The sequence below is a fragment of the Hyperolius riggenbachi genome, chromosome 3 (genome assembly GCF_040937935.1).
Source record: "Hyperolius riggenbachi isolate aHypRig1 chromosome 3, aHypRig1.pri, whole genome shotgun sequence".
In the NCBI taxonomy this organism is placed as follows: domain Eukaryota; kingdom Metazoa; phylum Chordata; class Amphibia; order Anura; family Hyperoliidae; genus Hyperolius; species Hyperolius riggenbachi.
Window position 1 is genome coordinate 285,375,266 of NC_090648.1, and position 20,750 is coordinate 285,396,015.

Genomic DNA, 20,750 nt, shown 5'->3' on the forward strand with positions numbered 1-20,750 from the left:
GTTTTGAAAGCCCTGCACATGTAGACTATTTTCCAGACAGCAAATGGCTGATTTCAAATTCTTCTGCGATCCCTTTAATTCCCTTACTAGACTTATAAGCTGGTACAGTCTTCTTTCTAAAGGCCCCAGACTCTTTTGCTCTCATCATGATGTTCACTCTCACCTCAGCAGTCAGGAGTACACCAAACAAAGGCTAATTTCACATTGGGGAGTTACGTACCCTGTAAAATCAGGAAAGTTGCGTTGCGCCTCACACACACATGCAATTAATACACTTAATGAAGAGTAGGCTTCATTACAACTATAAACGTGCATGTTGACTGGTACCACACAAAATTATTCCAATGGATTCCATTGCCCCGCAATACTAACGCGATGATGTGACCATACAATTGCAATACAACTGCATCCTGTTTGCTATGCGATTATATTTTCCGACAAGGCTCGGTTCACAGTGGGACGTTGTGGCGCATTGTAAAATATAATTGCATTGCTAATGTTATGTAATAATGGTATTTTCACATCGGCACGATAGCAGCGCAGTGTGGTGGAATCTGACAACATAGTGGGAGGCATGCTGTGTGGTACTGGACCAACGTGCGTGTTCACAGGTGCAGTCATGGACTGTATGCCCCATTATATGCATTGGAACGCGTGTACACACACAAGGCTTGATGCAACTTTTACTGGCAATTGCACTCCTCTTTTTACAGGACACGCAACGCCCCATTTTGAACCTAGCCTAACTGAGGTATAATACGCGTCAGGTCGGGTTCACACTGTACAAAAAAAGTTTAGCGTAACTGAACAGCTTGGCACGGCTGGGAATGAATCCCATGCAATAGGATCCGTTCACATCGGTTCTTTTGGAATGGAACCATTGAGTCCGTTACTACAAGCAGAATGCAAGTGCGGGCGGCATGCGTTTTTCACAAACAAAGCGAATGACAACGGAATCCTATAAGAATGGACAGTCTTTGTACCCACTAGGCACTAGGTTACTTACCGCATACGTTTCGCAAATCCATTTCGTTTGCTGTCCATTTAGGTCCTCAGATGCTGCTGTCCCCCTCCCAGTCAGTTCCTTTGCATGGTAAAAGCATTGGTATACAGGTCATAGCCACGGCAGAAGCATCAGGCTCGTCACTAGTTTACAACAGACCCATTTACAGGACAACTGTAGTGAGAGGTATATGGAGGCTGCCTTATTTCTTTTCTTTTAGGCTGCTTACACACTAAGACGTTACAGGCGCACGTTAGTGCGCCTGTAACGCTCCCCCAACGCACAGCAATGTAACACAAGTGGGCTGTTCACACAGCCCACGTTGCGTTACATGTAACGCTGCACGGTGTCCGGAAAGTGCAGCATGCTACGGCGTTACAGCGGCTATAGCCGCGTTAGACTGTTTGCACATGCGCAGTGGGGGGCGGAGAGGAGGCGGGGAGAGCCAGCTACAGTAGCCGCGCACATCACTGCACTGGCGGCCGCTGATTGGCCGGCGGGACCACGTGATGCGGAGTGTCTCGCTCCGCATCACGTGGTCCCACTGGCCAATCAGCGCCACTCTGGGAGACATTATAGGAATCGAGCCGCCTAACGCGGCTCACTCTCCCGTCCTCACTTGCAGCACCATACGTTGTGTTAGGTGCACGTTATGCGACCTTAACGTAGCACCTAACGCAACGTCTTGGTGTGCAAGTAGCCTTAAGCAGTATCCCCTGGCAGCCCTGCTGATTTATTTGGCTGCAGTAGTGTCCGAATAATACCCAAAATGCAACTAATCTTGTCAGATCTAACTATGTCAGAAACACCTGACCTGCTGCATGCTTGTTCAGGGTCTATGGCTAAAAGTATTAGAGGCAGAAGATCAGCAGAGTTGCCAGGCAACTGGTATTGCTTACAAGGAAACACTGTAAATATAAGCATCTATATTCCTCTCACTACAGGTGTCCTTTAAGCAGAAAATAGTTTTTCCTTCGGATTTGTTTGTTGAGGTTACTTGAATATCCCAGTACTATTAAACCACATGTTAAAAAAACCCACCATAAACGCCCAATCCCATGCACTGCAAATCTCGATAGGGAAGCATTATGTGCGTTTTCGCTTTGTTGAAAACACATGCGAATCTTTGCGAGTTTGACCCCTGTCTAATATCCATAAGCCCTTGATTGTTACAAAAAACGCAGGCTAGGTGCACACTTAGCAGAAACTCAAGCATTGCAGAAAATGCTGCGTTTTGCCGCTAATGGGCAGCATGAAAAAAAGCATATGCTTTTTGAATGCGTGCGTTTTTAAAAACACTGGTTTTGTTGCATAATATTCAAAAACACATCAAAAATGCATATAATACAAGTCAATGAGATCGCATTGTGATTTGTATGCGTTTGTCTTGTGATGTATTTCCATTACCCTGTTGTCTTCCTAGTGATTTGCATAAAACGCAATATAAAACGCATATGCCTTTTGTATATGCAAACTGCAAACGCATAAATACGCACGCAAAAAAACACGAGTAAAAAAACCTGCAAATGCACTAAAAGTAAAGCACACACAAAAAAAAAACCAAAACCACATATGAAAACGCGACCTTTTACGCTCTGTTATGTGTGCCCCCACCCACCCCAGCCAGCCAGTCTTTTATAGGGTGCCCTAACTGCACAGTATGTACCTAGTCCTGTGCATAGAGCCAGAGGGCAGAGCTAAGCTTACCCGAAACACGCCTGCTGAACTAAATAGCAACATTTTGGAGATATGCATCAGCTATGCCCAATTCAAATGATATCCTGAATGCCTAGGGAGGGATCACACTTGCAGACATTCCATGCAAGCATTTTGCCACAATTGTTTGAAGAACGTTGTGGAGGTTGTATCGTTTATTTACACTATGCGGAATCGCAAATGCCTCTGGAAAATGCAGCAGCAGCCTCGTTTACAAATGCACACTAATTATATGGTTTAAAAGTGACCACCACCTAGGCTTTTCTTAGATTAAAAAAAAAATATCTCTTCAAAATGATTATTGCCCCAATACTACAGCCACGCATGCTATTACAGCCTATGGAAGTCTTTCAGCAGGAGCTAGCTAGGTTTAGCAGGACTGTAAAATGCCTTTGGTAGGTGAGTGTAATGGGAAGTTTTCAATGGAGGTCAGTGTGCCTGCAGCTTGTTATGGAGTCTCCCTCCTCCTTTCCCAGTGTAACCTATCCCGGTCACCAGTAGCTGTTTCCTGGCCGTCTGCTTCCCACTCATCTCCTGCAGGACGGCGGGGGGGGAGCACTGACCATATACAGTGCACGATTGCTGGAGCAGTGAGGATGTGCAGCGCAGGCAGTGGCACAGCTTCCACATTACTGTATGACAATGATACACAATTACTGGCAACATGTTGGGACTAGTGTGGCTGCCTGGATGTAGTAGCAGCAGCAGGTCCTCATAGAGTTAAGGCTCTGGCAAGCAGCAGGTAGGAGGAGGAGCAGGCAGGCACTGGGTAGTGGTATGCTAGTTGTGGGGGCTGTCCTCCTCTCCTCTTCTCTCCCCTTTCCTCTCTTCTCACCCGGCTGCATTACTCACTGCTATAGCACGAAGATGGCGACGGAGGGAGAGAGCGGGGAGCAGCCCTTCTGCACTGGGGAGCCGGACAATGTAAGCATGAATGGGGCTCTGCTGCTGGCAGGGGGGGGCTGTGCGCTGCCATCTGATCTGTCACAGTGACAGTGTTACTTGCAGCTTAGCTGTGATGTGCTGCAGATATCTGTAACTAGGGTGTCACATACATAATGCTGGCTTTCTGGATACTGGGGATCCCGGCTGGGTGACCGGGCAGTGCTAGAGTACAGAGCTGTTCTGTCATACAGATGGGTGTCTGGCAGACACCAGATTCCTTCTCCCATAGCATTACTGTGTTATTGTCAGTCGGAACACTTCTTTTCCTGGACATCATATTCATTTCTTCCCTAGATCTCCCTTTTCCTGATATTGCAGAAGGCTCATGCATTGCACATTATAGGGGTTGTGAAATTCAGGCAGCATCATTTTGTGCACGTCTACATTGCCCCTTCCCATAAGTGAATGGTGATGATGATGATGTGTGGAAATGCATACCAGAATTGCTCTGCAATGCTTTTGTGAAAATTAGGGATTACAGTCACGGACAGTATGTCTGCACTTTTAATACCATGAATGCGTTTTCCAGTGCCAACATCTTCCTATGCGTTAAAAAGTACACATCTGCAGTTGCAGTACGATGTATTTATGTGAAAACGCAAATGTCATGCAGATAAAAGCTGTTTTTACTAGGGATGGACAACTGCATTATTACAGTAAGCGCATTATTTGGTTTGTTGTCCTGCGTTTCTGCATTGCAGAAAAATATGCATCTATTGTAAATGGGGCCTAATATACCCACGCCAGTGCATTTCATGGTGGATGTTATTGTGATCTGTTTATCTGCAGCAGTGGTGCTCAACCTTTTTTGGCCCGAGGGCCGAACTTCAAATCAAGAAAAATCTCGAGGGCCGGAACACATGCATACAAAATTTCGATGTAAAAAACTTTTAACGTTTTTCTAGTAACAGTTAACATGGTGTTGGAAATGGGAAGAAAACGACAAGAATTGTTGTACTCACCATTTGATGCACATTTTCTTAATGAGAAGTTTGCGGCAGATTAATGCAGCAATGGTATCAGAGTCCAGTACGGTACCTGGGTGTATGCACAGGGCAGATTAATGCAGCAATGGTATCAGAGTGGCCTGTAGTGTGCTGGCTGAGGAGGCTGGCAGCTCTGTGTGTGGGGCTGAGGAGGCTGGCAGCTCTGTGTTTGGGGCTGAGGAGGCTGGCAGCTCTGTGTTTGGGGCTGAGGAGGCTGGCAGCTCTGTGTTTGGGGCTGAGGAGGCTGGCAGCTCTGTGTTTGGGGCTGAGGAGGCTGGCAGCTCTGTGTTTGGGGCTGAGGAGGCTGGCAGCTCTGTGTTTGGGGCTGAGGAGGCTGGCAGCTCTGTGTTTGGGGCTGAGGAGGCTGGCAGCTCTGTGTTTGGGGCTGAGGAGGCTGGCAGCTCTGTGTTTGGGGCTGAGGAGGCTGGCAGCTCTGTGTTTGGGGCTGAGGAGGCTGGCAGCTCTGTGTTTGGGGCTGAGGAGGCTGGCAGCTCTGTGCTTGGGGCTGAGGAGGCTGGCAGCTCTGTGCTTGGGGCTGAGGAGGCTGGCAGCTCTGTGCTTGGGGCTGAGGAGGCTGGCAGCTCTGTGCTTGGGGCTGAGGAGGCTGGCAGCTCTGTGCTTGGGGCTGAGGAGGCTGGCAGCTCTGTGCTTGGGGCTGAGGAGGCTGGCAGCTCTGTGCTTGGGGCTGAGGAGGCTGGCAGCTCTGTGTTTGGGGCTGAGGAGGCTGGCAGCTCTGTGTTTGGGGCTGAGGAGGCTGGCAGCTCTGTGTTTGGGGCTGAGGAGGCTGGCAGCTCTGTGTTTGGGGCTGAGGAGGCTGGCAGCTCTGTGTTTGGGGCTGAGGAGGCTGGCAGCTCTGTGTTTGGGGCTGAGGAGGCTGGCAGCTCTGTGTTTGGGGCTGAGGAGGCTGGCAGCTCTGTGTTTGGGGCTGAGGAGGCTGGCAGCTCTGTGTTTGGGGCTGAGGAGGCTGGCAGCTCTGTGTTTGGGGCTGAGGAGGCTGGCAGCTCTGTGCTTGGGGCTGAGGAGGCTGGCAGCTCTGTGCTTGGGGCTGAGGAGGCTGGCAGCTCTGTGCTTGGGGCTGAGGAGGCTGGCAGCTCTGTGCTTGGGGCTGAGGAGGCTGGCAGCTCTGTGCTTGGGGCTGAGGAGGCTGGCAGCTCTGTGCTTGGGGCTGAGGAGGCTGGCAGCTCTGTGCTTGGGGCTGAGGAGGCTGGCAGCTCTGTGTTTGGGGCTGAGGAGGCTGGCAGCTCTGTGTTTGGGGCTGAGGAGGCTGGCAGCTCTGTGTTTGGGGCTGAGGAGGCTGGCAGCTCTGTGTTTGGGGCTGAGGAGGCTGGCAGCTCTGTGTTTGGGGCTGAGGAGGCTGGCAGCTCTGTGTTTGGGGCTGAGGAGGCTGGCAGCTCTGTGTTTGGGGCTGAGGAGGCTGGCAGCTCTGTGTTTGGGGCTGAGGAGGCTGGCAGCTCTGTGTTTGGGGCTGAGGAGGCTGGCAGCTCTGTGTTTGGGGCTGAGGAGGCTGGCAGCTCTGTGTTTGGGGCTGAGGAGGCTGGCAGCTCTGTGTTTGGGGCTGAGGAGGCTGGCAGCTCTGTGTTTGGGGCTGAGGAGGCTGGCAGCTCTGTGTTTGGGGCTGAGGAGGCTGGCAGCTCTGTGCTTGGGGCTGAGGAGGCTGGCAGCTCTGTGTTTGGGGCTGAGGAGGCTGGCAGCTCTGTGTTTGGGGCTGAGGAGGCTGGCAGCTCTGTGTTTGGGGCTGAGGAGGCTGGCAGCTCTGTGTTTGGGGCTGAGGAGGCTGGCAGCTCTGTGTTTGGGGCTGAGGAGGCTGGCAGCTCTGTGTTTGGGGCTGAGGAGGCTGGCAGCTCTGTGTTTGGGGCTGAGGAGGCTGGCACAGCGTGTGCCCCGGTGTCTGCCCGCAGTGTCCTGCGGAGGGGGAGAGGATCGGGTGGTATTGCGTAGTATGGCACTCGGCGGGACGCGCATACACCAGCGTGCGCTCGTATTCAGCCCCGGGTAGCGCTGGGATAGTTAGAAAGCCTCGCTCATTGGTTACTGCAGGAGCCTTCCTCCAATAGGAATTAGGCTAATTCCTATTGGAGGAAGGTTCCTGCAGTAACCAATGAGTTAGGCTTTCTGACTATCCCAGCGCTACCCGGGGCTGAATACGAGCACACGCTGGTGTATGCGCGTCCCGCCGAGTGCTGATACAACGCAATACCACCCGATCCTCTCCCCCTCCGCAGGCAGCACACCGCGCGGGCCACAGAAACTGGCTTCGCGGGCCACAAATGGCCCGCGGGCCGTAGGTTGGGCACGGCTGATCTGCAGTGTGTCCTCTCTTATCCCTGTCTTCTTGTGTGTTCCTCTTCTTCTCTGGTCCTGTGTATTTTCAAACTGGTTGAGAAGGAGGCTCTATATTGAAGAGCATTTTCCAGTGTTGCTGGAGTATAAATAGTGGACATCTGCCAGTAACCGTTTGCTGGTCTGCTCTCTGAACTCCCATCCTGACATTAGGCATGTTATGACAGATCTTGTATCAAAGACAATGTAGCTGTCAGCGCCGAACTGCTGACATTAAACACTTTGGTGTGAATTTAGAAACGTATCTGTTCGCTTCCGCTATGCTGCAGTTTGGGAGAAGGTATAGCATTTAAATACATTTTCTGAATATTTAAAGACCTTTTATTTATTATTTTTTTCTGATGGAAATTAGTGAATCTGTTATGTAACACGCTTGCTGATACATATTTTGCGTGATGGGTGGCAGTGGGGGCTTTTCTGTGTTTGCTAGTATTGGACATATAGTAAATGTCACCAGTTCAACTCCCAGGATAGAGAAATTTTCTTTTTAAATGCCGTGGAAGTGGATTAGAATCTTAGAAAACATTTTTTGTAGTTTATGTCCCTATAAGGAAGATATTCCCATGCGTCCAACAGTAAGAGTCAACACACTCCAAGTTAATCAGTAAACTACAACATTCCATACCGAGATGACGCAATATAGTTCCCTAATCCAAAAGTTTTAGACCTGTGTTTTTGGGATCTCTCTTCTCTACCATTAAGACATTACACAGGATTGTCATCCAGCCTAATGTCAAGAATGCTGCTACAGGTAGCTTCACTTGCTAGTGTCATTGTTTGCCTGACTAATGTGACCTTCCACTACTCACCAGCAGGTGGCTGATCACTGCCTCTTTACATGCAGAGGGAGGGGGCTTCTTGGGCTTAGATCAGAGGTGTCAAACTCAATCACAAAAAGGACCAAAAACTAAAACATAGTCTGAGTCGTGTGCCAAACAGTTTATCTAAGTGAACCTAAACTGAACGTATAAAAAAAAGTGTTTCCCTCACTTCTACCAGCCTCCTCCAGCCATCCTGTGCGATCATTCAACAATCCTCCGGTCCATGCAGCGGCTACGTTTTGTTTTCAGAAACACTGTCATCGGTGTGTTCCTCTGGACAGGAAGGCAGTGCGCTGTCTTTCTTTTGCTGCTTACACTGATGAACATTGGAAGCTCTCGGAGGCCACATAAAATGGCAAGGATGGTCGCATTCAGCCTGCAGGCCTTGTGTTTGACACCTGTGGCCTGGACTATCCTTGGACTTCCACCTTCCATTAGCAGTTGTCCTTCTGCAGCTGTTTGAAGTTCGAATATCTAGAACCCCTATGAACTGCCTACTTAAAGAAAACCTCTAATTAAAAAAAAAAAACTCCACCTGGGGATAATTACCTCGGGAGTGGGAGGTCTCTGGATCCCAATGAGGCTTCCCTATCCTACTCCATCCATCCGTTGTGCAGTGCTTAAAGCCCCTGAACACCGGGGAGGTAAATATTTACCTACCGCAATCCAGCACAGGCGCGGTTTCAGCATTCCATTTGGGCTTATGTGGAAATAGCTAAGCCCAATCAGGTTTATTCTAATGCACAGGCGACTCGGAACCGATCAGGCTCAGCTATTTCTACTGGAGCCTGGGCAGAGACACTACTGACCCCCAGGTGGGGTTTTTTCATTACAGTGTCTCTTTAAGGACTCCATTTGCCTACGGCCTTTACCCAAACTGAGCTATGGCCCAATCTGAAACGACCGCGGCTCCCAGTGGAAATCTGAAACTCCCTAATGCGTAGTCCGCATTTCCTATTGGCAACTTTAGTTAGAGTAGGTTCACACTAGGTCCAGAAACGTATCCGTGGCTCCGTTTTTAAAACATGATGAAAACTGGAGCCACGGATAGCAATGTTAAAAATAGCAGCAGTCTTGACCCAAACAAAAAACGGATCCGTCTGCGTTTGCGGGGACCCTTTTTCGAAACCTGAACGGAGATTCCGGATCTGCTGCATCTTCACGCAACGCATCTGGATGCGGATACACGGAGGGGGTAGTGCAGGGGAATAGGAAAATGGATCGCCTCTACACAGGCAGTTTTGGACACAGAAACAGATCCGTTTCTGTGTCACAACCTGTGGGTGAGGAGGGGGCAGCCATGCTGGATGGGGTAGTATAGAGGGCGGCACTGCAGGCAGTGAGGCGGCGAGCAGAGAAAGAGAGAAGGTTAGCTCCCCGCTTGCCTCATACTTTACAGTTTAACCAATTTTGTGCAAGTAGCTGGAGGGGAGAGAGGATGGGGGACCCAGGTGAGGGGGGGGACGACTCCGCTGACCGCTGCCACCCCCGTCCTGGCTGCTACCTCCTCCAGCATGGGGGCTTCCTCTCCCCCCACGGCTGAGCATACGTATCCATGGACTGGAAGCGTTGGCGCTGAGTGTCGTTTGTTTTGCTAGATGCTGTAACTCCTTTTTCTATTGCCTGAGGAAGCGGGCGCTGACCCGTGAAACGCGTTGCTTTGTTTTATCTGGAGTTCGTTAATAAATAGACTGAATGTACAGTCGTGTTGTGTCTGCTTGGAGGGGGTAAGTCCACCACTGCCTCCTCTAATTACCACGTTTTGGCTTTTAAGCACCTTTAAAACCCCTTTTATCCTTTTGGCGCCTCTGTTCTCTCCTTTATAATATTGTATCCACCCTTGGTGGAGGGTTGCGACCCTTTCTACTATCTACAGAAAGCGACTTCTTATTCCTGAGTGGGGTCAGGATAATCTCCCCACCTGCCTTTACAGTGGTTGCCTATTGGTGACCCATGTTTGTGAGTATAACAACTATTACTCTTTGTCATTACCCCCTTTGTCAATACATACTACACTATTGGGACTCTTGGTGTTCCTCTGTTTATCTCGTTTGGAGGGGAGAGAGGATGGGGGACCCAGGTGAGGGGGGGGGACGATTCCGCTGACCGCTGCCACCCCCGTTCTGGCTGCTACCTCCTCCAGCATGGGGGCTTCCTCTCCCCCCACGGCTGAGCATACGTATCCATGGACTGGAAGCGTATGCTGCAAGAAAAGGCATTTTTAGGAAAAACGGGGGGGAAGGGGTTTAAAAAAAAAAAAAAAAGTTTACAAAAACGGATCCGTTTAAAACGGATCTGATCTGCAACAGACCAGTGTGGACCAGGCCTAAACATCTGCATTCACTGATTGACTTATACTTCCGAGTCTTGTGATTGGCCTAAAAATTCTGTGGCATTCTAATTACTGCAGTACAATACTGATTTTCTGATTTGTCCTATAGAGTCATGCAGTATGAAAAAGGGCTAATTAAATTCAGCAGGAATACCATTGACTTAGCCTAACTATAAAGGAGACACAGCACCGAAGCAGGTGGTTTCAGTGCCGAGCGCCAAATCTGGGCGCCCCTATAGCACTAGTGCTGTAGTACATGCCCTGCGTAAGAGGAATCCGGTGACCGCTGGATCTCAAATTATGGCTCTCTCAGAGGGGGAATTTGAGCAGCAGCAGAGTGAACTGTCATTTGGCTCACCCTGCGCCCAGCTCATCAGCGGTGTACTAATACATACGCCACAGCACAGTTCTGTATTGCATCTTTTATAAGTAAGCATATATTACTTTCTCTGTAATGAAGAAAGGGGTGTTATCTCTATCATATAGACCCTAGGTTCTCAGCGTGTGGTACGTGTATCCCAGGGGGTACTCCTAGTGGGTCCCGGGGGTACTCAGTCATGATATAGTTAAATATAGAAAATGCAGAGTTTTTAAAAATTGAAAAATCAAATAAATCCTATATAAGCAACACCAATTTACTATTTTAGCTATTTAGATGCCACAGTAAACTCTCAGAAATTGTTTAGAAACCGTTACCATGTACTATTACTAAATATATCTGTCAAGGGGTACTTTTGATAATCTTTACCTTACAATGGGTTTTTTTGTGAGCACAGGCTTTCAAAAGCAGTACATGCCAATGAAATGTTGAGGAAACACTGGTTTAGACCACATCACCCTTGCCTTCAGCTTCTGCTAGTCACATTCTTGCCACACTTCTGCTTTACAACCCCCACCTTATGCAGCAGAATTCAAAAGATCATCCTTCCCCATCTCTGTTTGAACTTTACACCTTGTAAAGCCTTCTCCCTTGCAAGGCTGTTTACATTTCCCATTTACACATGACATTATTTCCATATGAAAGGGATGTTCAATAGTAAAAAGAAACCTTGTTCCATTAAGCATTAACTACCTCAAGACCAGTCAAAATCTAACTATAAGTATTGGAGTCAGAAAAATGTGCATACTACTTTAATCACTAATATCTGCCTATACTGGCTGGATAGTGTAATGGTTAAGGCCTCTGCCTCTGACACAGGAGACCTGGGTTCAAATCTCGGCTCTGCCTGTTCAGTAAGCCTGCACCTATTCAGTAAGGAGTTTCTTGGGCAAGTCTCCTTAACACTGCTACTGCCTACTGAGTGCGCTCTAGTGGCTGCCTCGCAAGCGCTTTGAGTCCGACAGGAGAAAGGCGCTATACAAATACTGCCATTATTATTATTATTATTATTACTGGTGAAGCAAATACAAGGCACAGTGTGCAATCATTGAGCAGTTGCTTTTGGAGCCATATGATCTTGTGGTGCTGGCCCAGAGGCAATAAAATATCAGTAATGCCAAATATGTATTAATAGTTAAGTAAGTTATCCAGGCCATTTCAAGTTGATATGAAGGGTCAAGAAGTTTGTGTTTCTGTCATTGTTAATGATAAGTTACTCTAGGGTTATAGTTTGTCAGGCTACAGCATCAGGTTATCTTTGGTAAGAAAACATTCAAGATGACATACCTGGGAAGATTCTACCTTTTGTCAAGCGTACGTTTTGGGCATGGTTTTGATATTTCAGGATACGGAAAAGTGCACAGAGTTTCATGCTAGATGTTAGATCCTGTTTTACATACTGGCTTGAGACAGGAATCGAAACTCTGGTCAAAAGCCCTAATCCTACATCAAAGGCAACAGCCCTACCAGCACGCTATCCAGCTGAAATCCACATTATATGGACAAAATTCTTATTTTCCTCTGGGTAAAATTTATAAAGCGCATTTCATAGCTTACAAAGTCAGTGGTAGTACCTGGATAAATACAGAAAATATGTTAAAATGGTCTTAAACCTGAAGTTGAATTAACATAGAAATAGACCAAAGGACACTGTAATTAAAAAAAAAAAAATATGAGAAAAAAATGCATAGTTACCTGCAAATAAGTTAATCTTTGTCATACTATTCATCTCCAAACTGCTACAGAAGTGCCAGATTTTAGAGTACTGCTTGGTCCCACCCACATCTTCCTACATGGCTGCACTCCCAGCCCTCCTGCAGTGCAGAGACAAGGTGGATGTCAGAGGCCTACTGGTTGTGAGTTGTCCTCTTGCATGCCATGTACACACACATAGGCTCTTATTAGAGCCCAGGACACTTTTGAGTGGAAAATGTGACAGTGAGTAAAACTGAAAGGATAGTGCATCGCAGCCCTATGTCCTTTTTTTACATGTGTATAATCTTACTTTAAACCTGTGCTGGAGACAAATGGGAAAAAATAAAATCAGAATGCAGTAATATGCTCATTTAAGACTCATATACAACAGTCAACCTCAACATTAAACCCACTGACAGATGTGAATGAAATTATCTTGTTCTCATGGCACCGGGCAAGTGGTGGAATATTAGTAAGCAAGTGAAATGTGAAAAATGCAGTAAAAAATGGGCAAGTGTGAAGATCCAAGTGATTTTGGCAATGGGCAGACTGGATTAGAGTGTTTTTAAAAACAGCAGGTCTTGTGGGGTATTCACCTGTACGAAGTGAATCGCATCAAAAAGCAAATCGCTCTTGGCGCAGTCATCAGACATTTCTGTGTTCCAAATAGGAGATTAAACTTGTTCGTCCACTTTTAAATGTTAGGCTCTTATGCCAGCTATTGAGACCCACATTACAAGGTCCTTTTTAAGCAAATGTATATATTCCTATCAGTAATGATGCCCCAGTAATCACCAGCAGCATGTAGGAACAGAGAAAGGCCTAACCTGTAAATCTAATTGGGAACCTGTGGATTCAGAAATGGTAGTAGACCACACACCTCATCCATGCAACGGAACTATTAAAATAATGTAGCTTCTTCATGGATCTGTCGTTTCATGAAGTCATCATATTCTCCTGATGTTATTTTACAGCTTTTAGTAATCTGCAAAGTTTTGTCTCCTAATGGTGGACAGTTGTAGAATAATTCCAGACCAGGTCCACTGGATTACTTCTGTCTTCCAGTTCAGTAGATAGTAGCGACCAAAAGCAGTCCAAAGGAAGTCAATTGGCAGTAGGGTCATTGTTGCACGTTGAAAGCAAAGACTAACCGTTCTGTTGGGCGTGAGGGAAGCAGGTCAGAACACACAGTGCTATGTAGCTTTCAGCATATGAGGCTGTGTAGGCTCAAGCTAACCCCTGTCCACTGCTGAATGGGCATGTGAGTATTATAGCTGGACAGTTGAGCAATGGAAGAAAGTACCCTGAATAATGTTTTTGTTTTGTTCTGTGTGCTGCGTTACAACACCATAGCAAATCGGGTCTGCAGTGTGCAGGGGGCCTCATAGAGGAGAAAGGTGCCAGTATAGAACAGCTTACACTGGCTGTTGCTGGGTTATCTGAATCTCAGTACTGCTGGGGAGAATTAAAATCATTTTACAGCCTGCTGCCTTTAGTTCTGCCAAGTTTGAATGTTGGGGGTAGTAGATTCACTTATCATTTCTCTTCCACTAATAACCGCTTAATCTGTCAGTGCTTAGGGAGTATGCCCCATATTAGGTCACTTGTTTGTTTGATGAGTTGAAATTCTGTAATGATGGACAATGTAACTGACAAACTCATTACTGAAGACCAGTGTTTGCAAAATGGCTTCTGACTCGGTTTGCACGAATTGTCTTTGCAGTCTTATTTTACCAAGCTGTTCTAGTTACAGTAAGAGTGCATCGATCCTTTTCATGCCCTGCTCTGGAATAGCTGACCAGATCAATTTACTAATTGAGGCATCTTTTAAAACCCTATAGCAGCAGCAGTATCTTAGGGAAATGTATGCAATATTAATATAGTTCATCACTGATAGATTTTGTGCTCCTTGCTTATAAGACGACTAAGCCTCTTCTGTGAGGTTTAGCCTGTTATTGACACTATATCAGAACTGGTATTAGTTTCATGTGATTAAATTAAGCGTTATTGCTTTTTGGATGTGTATACAGTATAATATAAACATGTCCAGCATAATGTAATCTTATCAATACACATTAATGTTCTTAAACAATTGATTTTTTTTTCTTTAATAAGAATGGATGACATTGAGGAAATCTGGGGAGCTTAAGTATGGTTGAAGTGAGCAAGCGTGACTCTCCATAGGGGTCACCTGTTCTCACTCCGTCTTCTCTTGTTCCCCTCATTTCATTGTCATTACCCCCGTTTACATTTTCCACCTTATGAGGCTCTGGAAGCACTCGTGTCCCTGAGTGCCTCAGAAAATGGGCGACTCCACACTGCGCATGCAGACGCGCACACATGCGCAGTACGGAGCAGCCTGTTTTCGGAAGCACAGAGTGTTACTGAAGACTCCCAAAGGCTCATGAACATGTACTGTTGGTCAAATACATGCAACTGGAGTGACAAGGCTGGAACAAAGGGAGCAAGAGAAGACAGAAGGTTCCGTGGGATCCAGAGCCAGTCCATTGGTAAGTATCTGACTTTTTTTTTGTCACTTCACATTTAGTTTAAGTGGCTAGCTAGTGTTCTGTTTAAGGACTCTACCTCTGACACAAGTGACCTGGGTCCAAATCTCGGCTCTTCCTGTTTGTAAGCCAGGACCTATTCAGTAAGGAGACCTTGTGCGAGACTCCCTGACACTGCTATTGCCTACTGAGCGTGCCCAGTGGCTGCTGCTCTGGTGTTTTGAGACCACCAAAAGAAAAACGCAATATAAATGTTCTGTGTCTTGTCTTGTTAAATAAAACAAAACTTTGGTCTGGAATCTGGGGTTTGTAGGTTAGTGCTGCTGGTGGGTATTATGGGGTTGGGGTACCAGAAATGCAGCTCATCAATACAATATTAATATAATCAATCAATACAATAATCAGTATTCCTTTTTGGCCTGCTAGATGGTTTGTTTTGTTTTTTTCTTTTTTTAATTGAAACTGAGAAGACCCAGCTGGGACGCCACCTTTGCCAGCTTCCTATCAACAGTTGGGTCGTGTTCAGCTCACTGCACTGCCTAATGGCACGGAATACTTATATACAATAATTAAACTGGAGGATGAGACGAACAATTCAAAATATTTATTGGGATCTTTTTTTAAAAACTGCCTGACTCTGATATTAAATATTGAACAAACGCAAGGAGTGGAGGAAAGGTACATCACAGTGATCCACATAGATTTGTATAAGTTCTGCTTTGGATTAGCCCCTCACTAACTTCCTAAGGCTATAAATACATTAATTCCTCCACCAACCCAACATGTTTCACCCCTCAAATGGGGGCTTCGTCGATTTAATATCACATTCTGGCAGTTTTTGCAAGAGATCACAATAAAAGTTATGTTTTAAATTGTGTCTTTTCCTGCAGGTAACAATTGTGTATAAGTATTACCGGTAAGTCAGATTTTGTATATTTATTAATGGTATCTAATGGCTGAGAAAAACATGAAGGAGGATGGATAAATCCATGATTTCTATGGTAACAGAGCAGAAAAAAATATAACAAAGTACGGCATTTGCTAGGTAATCTTAGCAACGAACTGTTACAAGTGAAATTTGGCCAATATATTTTGTTGTGGAGTTGTATAAATGAGAAAAGGTGGAGTTTCCCGCTGGCTCACCTCGACCATATTATTGCTAAGTCTGGAGTAGATGTTTTAAAATGTATATACTATAATATGGAAGAAGTATGCAACTCTAATCTGGGTCATAGCAGAACCTTGTGAAATTGCTGTGAAAGTATAATAAAGTAGCAGTTGTATGATTTGAAGTCATGTCCACATACCCGCATTATATACATTTTACAAATATTTTAACATTGTCCTAGATTTTGTAAAAAAAAAAAGAAAGACCGGTCGTGTTGATATGGTTGCTACATATGAAAGCATTAACAAAAGTACACTCTCTAACTCACTTTCCTTTCAGCAGTCTTCACTATATTCTGATATGACCAGTATTTGCCACCTTATAGAAAATCCAGCCTGGTATTGTTAAATAACTTGAATTTTTAAATGTTTTACACAGTTCTTCAGTTTAAATAAAGCAACCACTGTGTATCTATGGACTATGTGAATGTGCGCACCTGATTATATACTAAAATGTATTTATTTACACAGATGGTTTCATAGTACTAAACTACCATGTTTTCCTATCCCTCTAACGGGAACCCTGGCTCACAGACTAGGAGCCATACTGCTTGACTCTCAATGTTATGGTTACTTTGTGGTTAGTTTTTCTTTTTTTGGGCGGGGAGGGGGGGGCTAGACCTGTACTGGCCCATATAGATTATGCAGTAGGACCAGTGTTTGATACCTAGGGTTATAGCACATCTAGTTAAGCTATTTATGTAGCTAGGTCAGTCTGTGATGATCTAATTTATATTTGGGTTTTATTATTCACTAATAAAAGTTTAACTCATTTTTGTTACTTTGTAGTGAAGGGTCGTCTCCTCTAGTGTTCTTGCACAAAGTCAGATTTTCTGTTCTCTGATAATTGTTACAACACAAGGGTGTAAAGATTTCACTAGTGGAGTTACTGAGATATAACAGACTGGTACATGATTTTATTGCCACATTGTGTAACCCAAAATAACGTCTGAGTGAATCATCCTGGCGAAGCTGGGGGTTGTCTTAGCAGCAATGCTATGCTGTGCGCCCCGCGTAAAAGTAATTCGGGGATCCGGCGATCGCCAGACCCCGAATTACATCTCCTTCTGAGCTGCTGCAATTCGGAGGGGGAAAAGTATTTAATGCTGCCGGGGAGTTTAGCAGGAGCGGGGAGAGCTCAACTGCCCAGTGCCTCTGTAATATGTACTTCCTCTGGGACCTCAAATGTTGACATTAAAACTCTGCATGCTCATGGAAGTCCCAGGAACAGGAAGTGATGGAAACATTCCCCCATCAGAACAGTAATGGCAATAAAAACCTAAAAGTGCTTGTAACTCCCTTGCACCGAAGCTGGAAAAATGGGCGCAGGAGCAGCCTTAGAAAGAAGGTTGCTGCCATGGGCAAGGCCGGACCAAAGCAGAGGCGAGAGAGGCTCCAGCCTCAGGGCACAGTGTAGGAGGGGGCGCACAGCTCACTCAGCTATCATTCCCCTATTGTGTTTGCAGCTGAAAGAAATGAGAAAGTAGATACATGGCAGTGACTGCAAGCCAGATAACTAGGGATTAATGTGTTAGGGGCCCCGGGGCACCTCTTAGTCTAATAGCAATTAGTGTGTGACGGGTGGGAGGGATGATAGGGGCGCACTTTGGTGTCTCGGCTTTCGATGCTGGGGGACCTTGTCCTGGCTCTGGCCATAGGTGCCCATTATTAAAGCTGCGATTTGTAGCGGGAGGGGGTAGGTGAAGGTTAGATGAGGGGGGTCTGGTTGTGTTAGGTGGCACTGGCGGGAGGGGGGGTTAAGCGTTTTTTTTGCTATCGATATTAAGTAGTAAACCAATTTTACAGCAATTTCCTTCACCCCTTTTTCAGGCTCCTTTATTACATGGATTCCCTTTGTACATCATCTAAAAAATGATTGGCCTTGGAAGAGAAAAATACAGTCACTTCTGATCAACTAGCTGGCAACTGTTTATTTAACCAGCAACTGGGGCATTGATTGGCTAAATTTAATTCCCTCCATACGTTAGTAGAGATTTGGGAGAATCCTTTGCTTATCCCTATCAGACATGGCAGATTAGTGTGAAATAATGCATTCAAAAGGGGCAGGCCACACATTCATGGACCTACTAACCTGGTGGCCACTGGTAGGCAACACTACTGTGTTGCTGGTGTACCAAAACAACAGACCCAGACCAGACCTGACCATGCAGTATCTATGCTATTCTATGATTTTTCACCTGTTGCATAATGACATGAGAAGGAAATGTTATAGTACTATATGGTTTAAGAATACTATGAATTTAATGTACGTTTTGTAGAAATCAGTTTGGTATTGTTTACTTTAAACAAGTCAAACTTTTTTTGTGTCGCAGTATTTGCTATTTGATCATGTTCTAAATCTGTTTAATGTGATGTGCAGACAGTGCTGTACTGCTATTAAATGGTTAGACATTTGTTGTACTTCTTGAATGCGTTGTACAATAATATCTGTCTTTGGCACAGTAAGAACTAGATAATCCTGTTTTCATATTGAACTGCCATAATAAATAAGTCAAGTACTGGTGTCTGTTGCAGTGTATCTGCGTATGCTGGCTGTTGCATAAAAATATACCCCGCATAGTGAATTTTCTCTATAAAACTATCTAACCAATGTACGAGTATCCAGAGATCAAACTATGATGACCATTATAGGATTGCATTTCCCTAGTACTCATGTAATAGATATGCAAGGTATAGCATTGCATGCTGGAAAAGTAAGTTACAAGATTTATTGTGCATCCATTCTACTATCCATACAGAATAGGTGTCAGGAAAAGGATACAGCAATGGGCTATCTGTCTCGCTTCTAGAATACTAATGCGTTGCTAAGCAACACGTTTTACAAATTGATAAGGTGACATGTGTGATTAAATGGTACTGCAATGTCTGTTCTGTAATGTCTGCATGATGACAGTACAGCAGTTCAATAAATCTGATATGTTCCGTTACTGATAAATATACAGTATATTAATAAATATGTATTTTATTTATTTTTTTTATTAATTTTATTTTTTGCTTATTGCCTGTTCAAGAGAATAGGCAATATGCAAAAGTCAAAACAGAATGCCAGTAGCTAGTTTGGCAACAGGTTATCAGGTACAGAAACGGGGTCAGGGATCAGAATCGGGAGTGTCCAGAAACTCAGGGCTAATAGGAAGCAAAGTTCTGGCAAGTAGCAGGAAAAAGGGCAGTCCTTAAAGGGAACCAGAGATTAACGATTCACACAAAATAAACATATCAGTCGATTGCTTGTAAAGAATAAATGCTCTAACTGATAATTTTGCCACTCTGGTGTGCCGTTTTGAGTGTTTTTTTATCCATTATTGCTCCAGGAAAAATCCAATATTGCCGCCAGCTCATATCTCTTCTGCTTCCAGGTTATGAGCTGTTCTGGATGTGCTGTCTAGGCCTGCAGGCTTTCATCTGTGTGCTTTCAACTTTTATTCTGGTATGCTGTGTGGCTGCCTGTAGGAAGTGTCTCTCATAGAAATGAAACTGCATACAGTAGATAATAATAACGACTGGCTGCACAGTGCACACAGATCACACAGCCACACTTGTCTGTTTCAGAGCTTCTTTCTGCAGGAGCAGCCCCTCCCATGTCATCAGCTCTGGTGTGCACCATCCCATTGAAATCCATTAGCCAAGCGTTTTCACAGGCGGATGCGGTTGGCGAATTGCTGCTAAAACCGCTCGGTGTGCACTGGGCCTTAGCTACTGTATAATGATTCCAGGTCAAACCTAGACTGAATGCTCAGTCGGGGAGTCTTATCACAGCTAATAACAGACAGATTAAGCAGAGAAGAATGAAACTAAAATCAGGGTAGGTGTTTACTGTCATGTTCCCACTGATAAATGTAATAAAATACATGAGGGTGCTTCGTCTCTGGTTCTCTTTAAATACTCAAATGCAAATAGTAATAAAGGGGCCCATACACCTAACGACTTTCCCGCCGATATACGGCCGATTCAATCACAGTGATCGAATCGGCTGTGAAATCGCCGCGCACACCGCTGACAGAACGATCGATTTCCGTCCGAAATCGATCGTTCCCGTCGATCCGTCCGTGCAGAAGATTTCTCTCGATCGCCAGCGGGTCGGGAGTGCGTCGATAGCGGCGTTCGAATGCCCGACGATCGACGCAATGCAGCGAGTATACATTACCTGTTCCGGCCGGCGTGAGTCCCCTGGTCCTCGCTGTCTTCTTTCCGCGCTGGGTTCCGGACTGCAGCTACACAGAACTTCCTGTCCCGGCAGGAAGTTTAAACAGTAGAGCGCCCTCTACTGTGTAAACTTCCCCTGGACAGGAAGTTCAGTAGCTGCAAGTCAGCGAGGACCAGGGGACTCACGCCGGCCGGAACATGTCATATACGGGGGAGGGGGGGGGGGGGTAGGGAGGCAGCTCCACAGATTGTGATCGGTTTCAGGCTGAAATTGATTCACAATCTGTTTGCAGTAAGGTGGCCATATGATCTCTCTCTGATCAGATTCGATCAGAGAGGGGTCTATCTGTTGGTCGAATCTGATGGCAAATCGACCAGTGTATGGCCACCTTAAGATGTAGCTGGTATTGTGAATCTGCAGAGAGTGCTCCTGAACTATCCACAGGCCAGATCGGGAACTGCATGTCCTTGTACAGACAGTGAAAGGACACCTACTGGTAGGTGTCAGAAGTCCAGGGTTGCCAAAGTCAGGATATAGCCACTTGCCAGTGGATAGTGGAAGTCCATAGCAGGCAGTCAATAGTGCCACCAGCAGTGAGCAAATAACAGTACAAATCTCGTGACACCTTGGCTGAAGTAGTGTCTGAATCGCAAACCTGAAACAAGCATACAATTAAACCAGTCAGACTTCAGTC

At 45.7% G+C, this 20,750-nt stretch overlaps 1 protein-coding gene across 1 annotated transcript in view; it reads left to right on the forward strand.

Moving 5' to 3' along the window:
- The first annotated feature begins 3,503 nt into the window (after positions 1-3,503).
- The window catches only part of CTTNBP2 (cortactin binding protein 2), a 167,317-nt gene continuing 150,070 nt past the window's right edge, over positions 3,504-20,750 (forward strand). The window contains 1 exon segment of the mRNA XM_068276424.1: positions 3,504-3,643. Coding sequence (XP_068132525.1) covers positions 3,587-3,643 — 57 coding nt within the window. The 5' untranslated portion in view covers positions 3,504-3,586.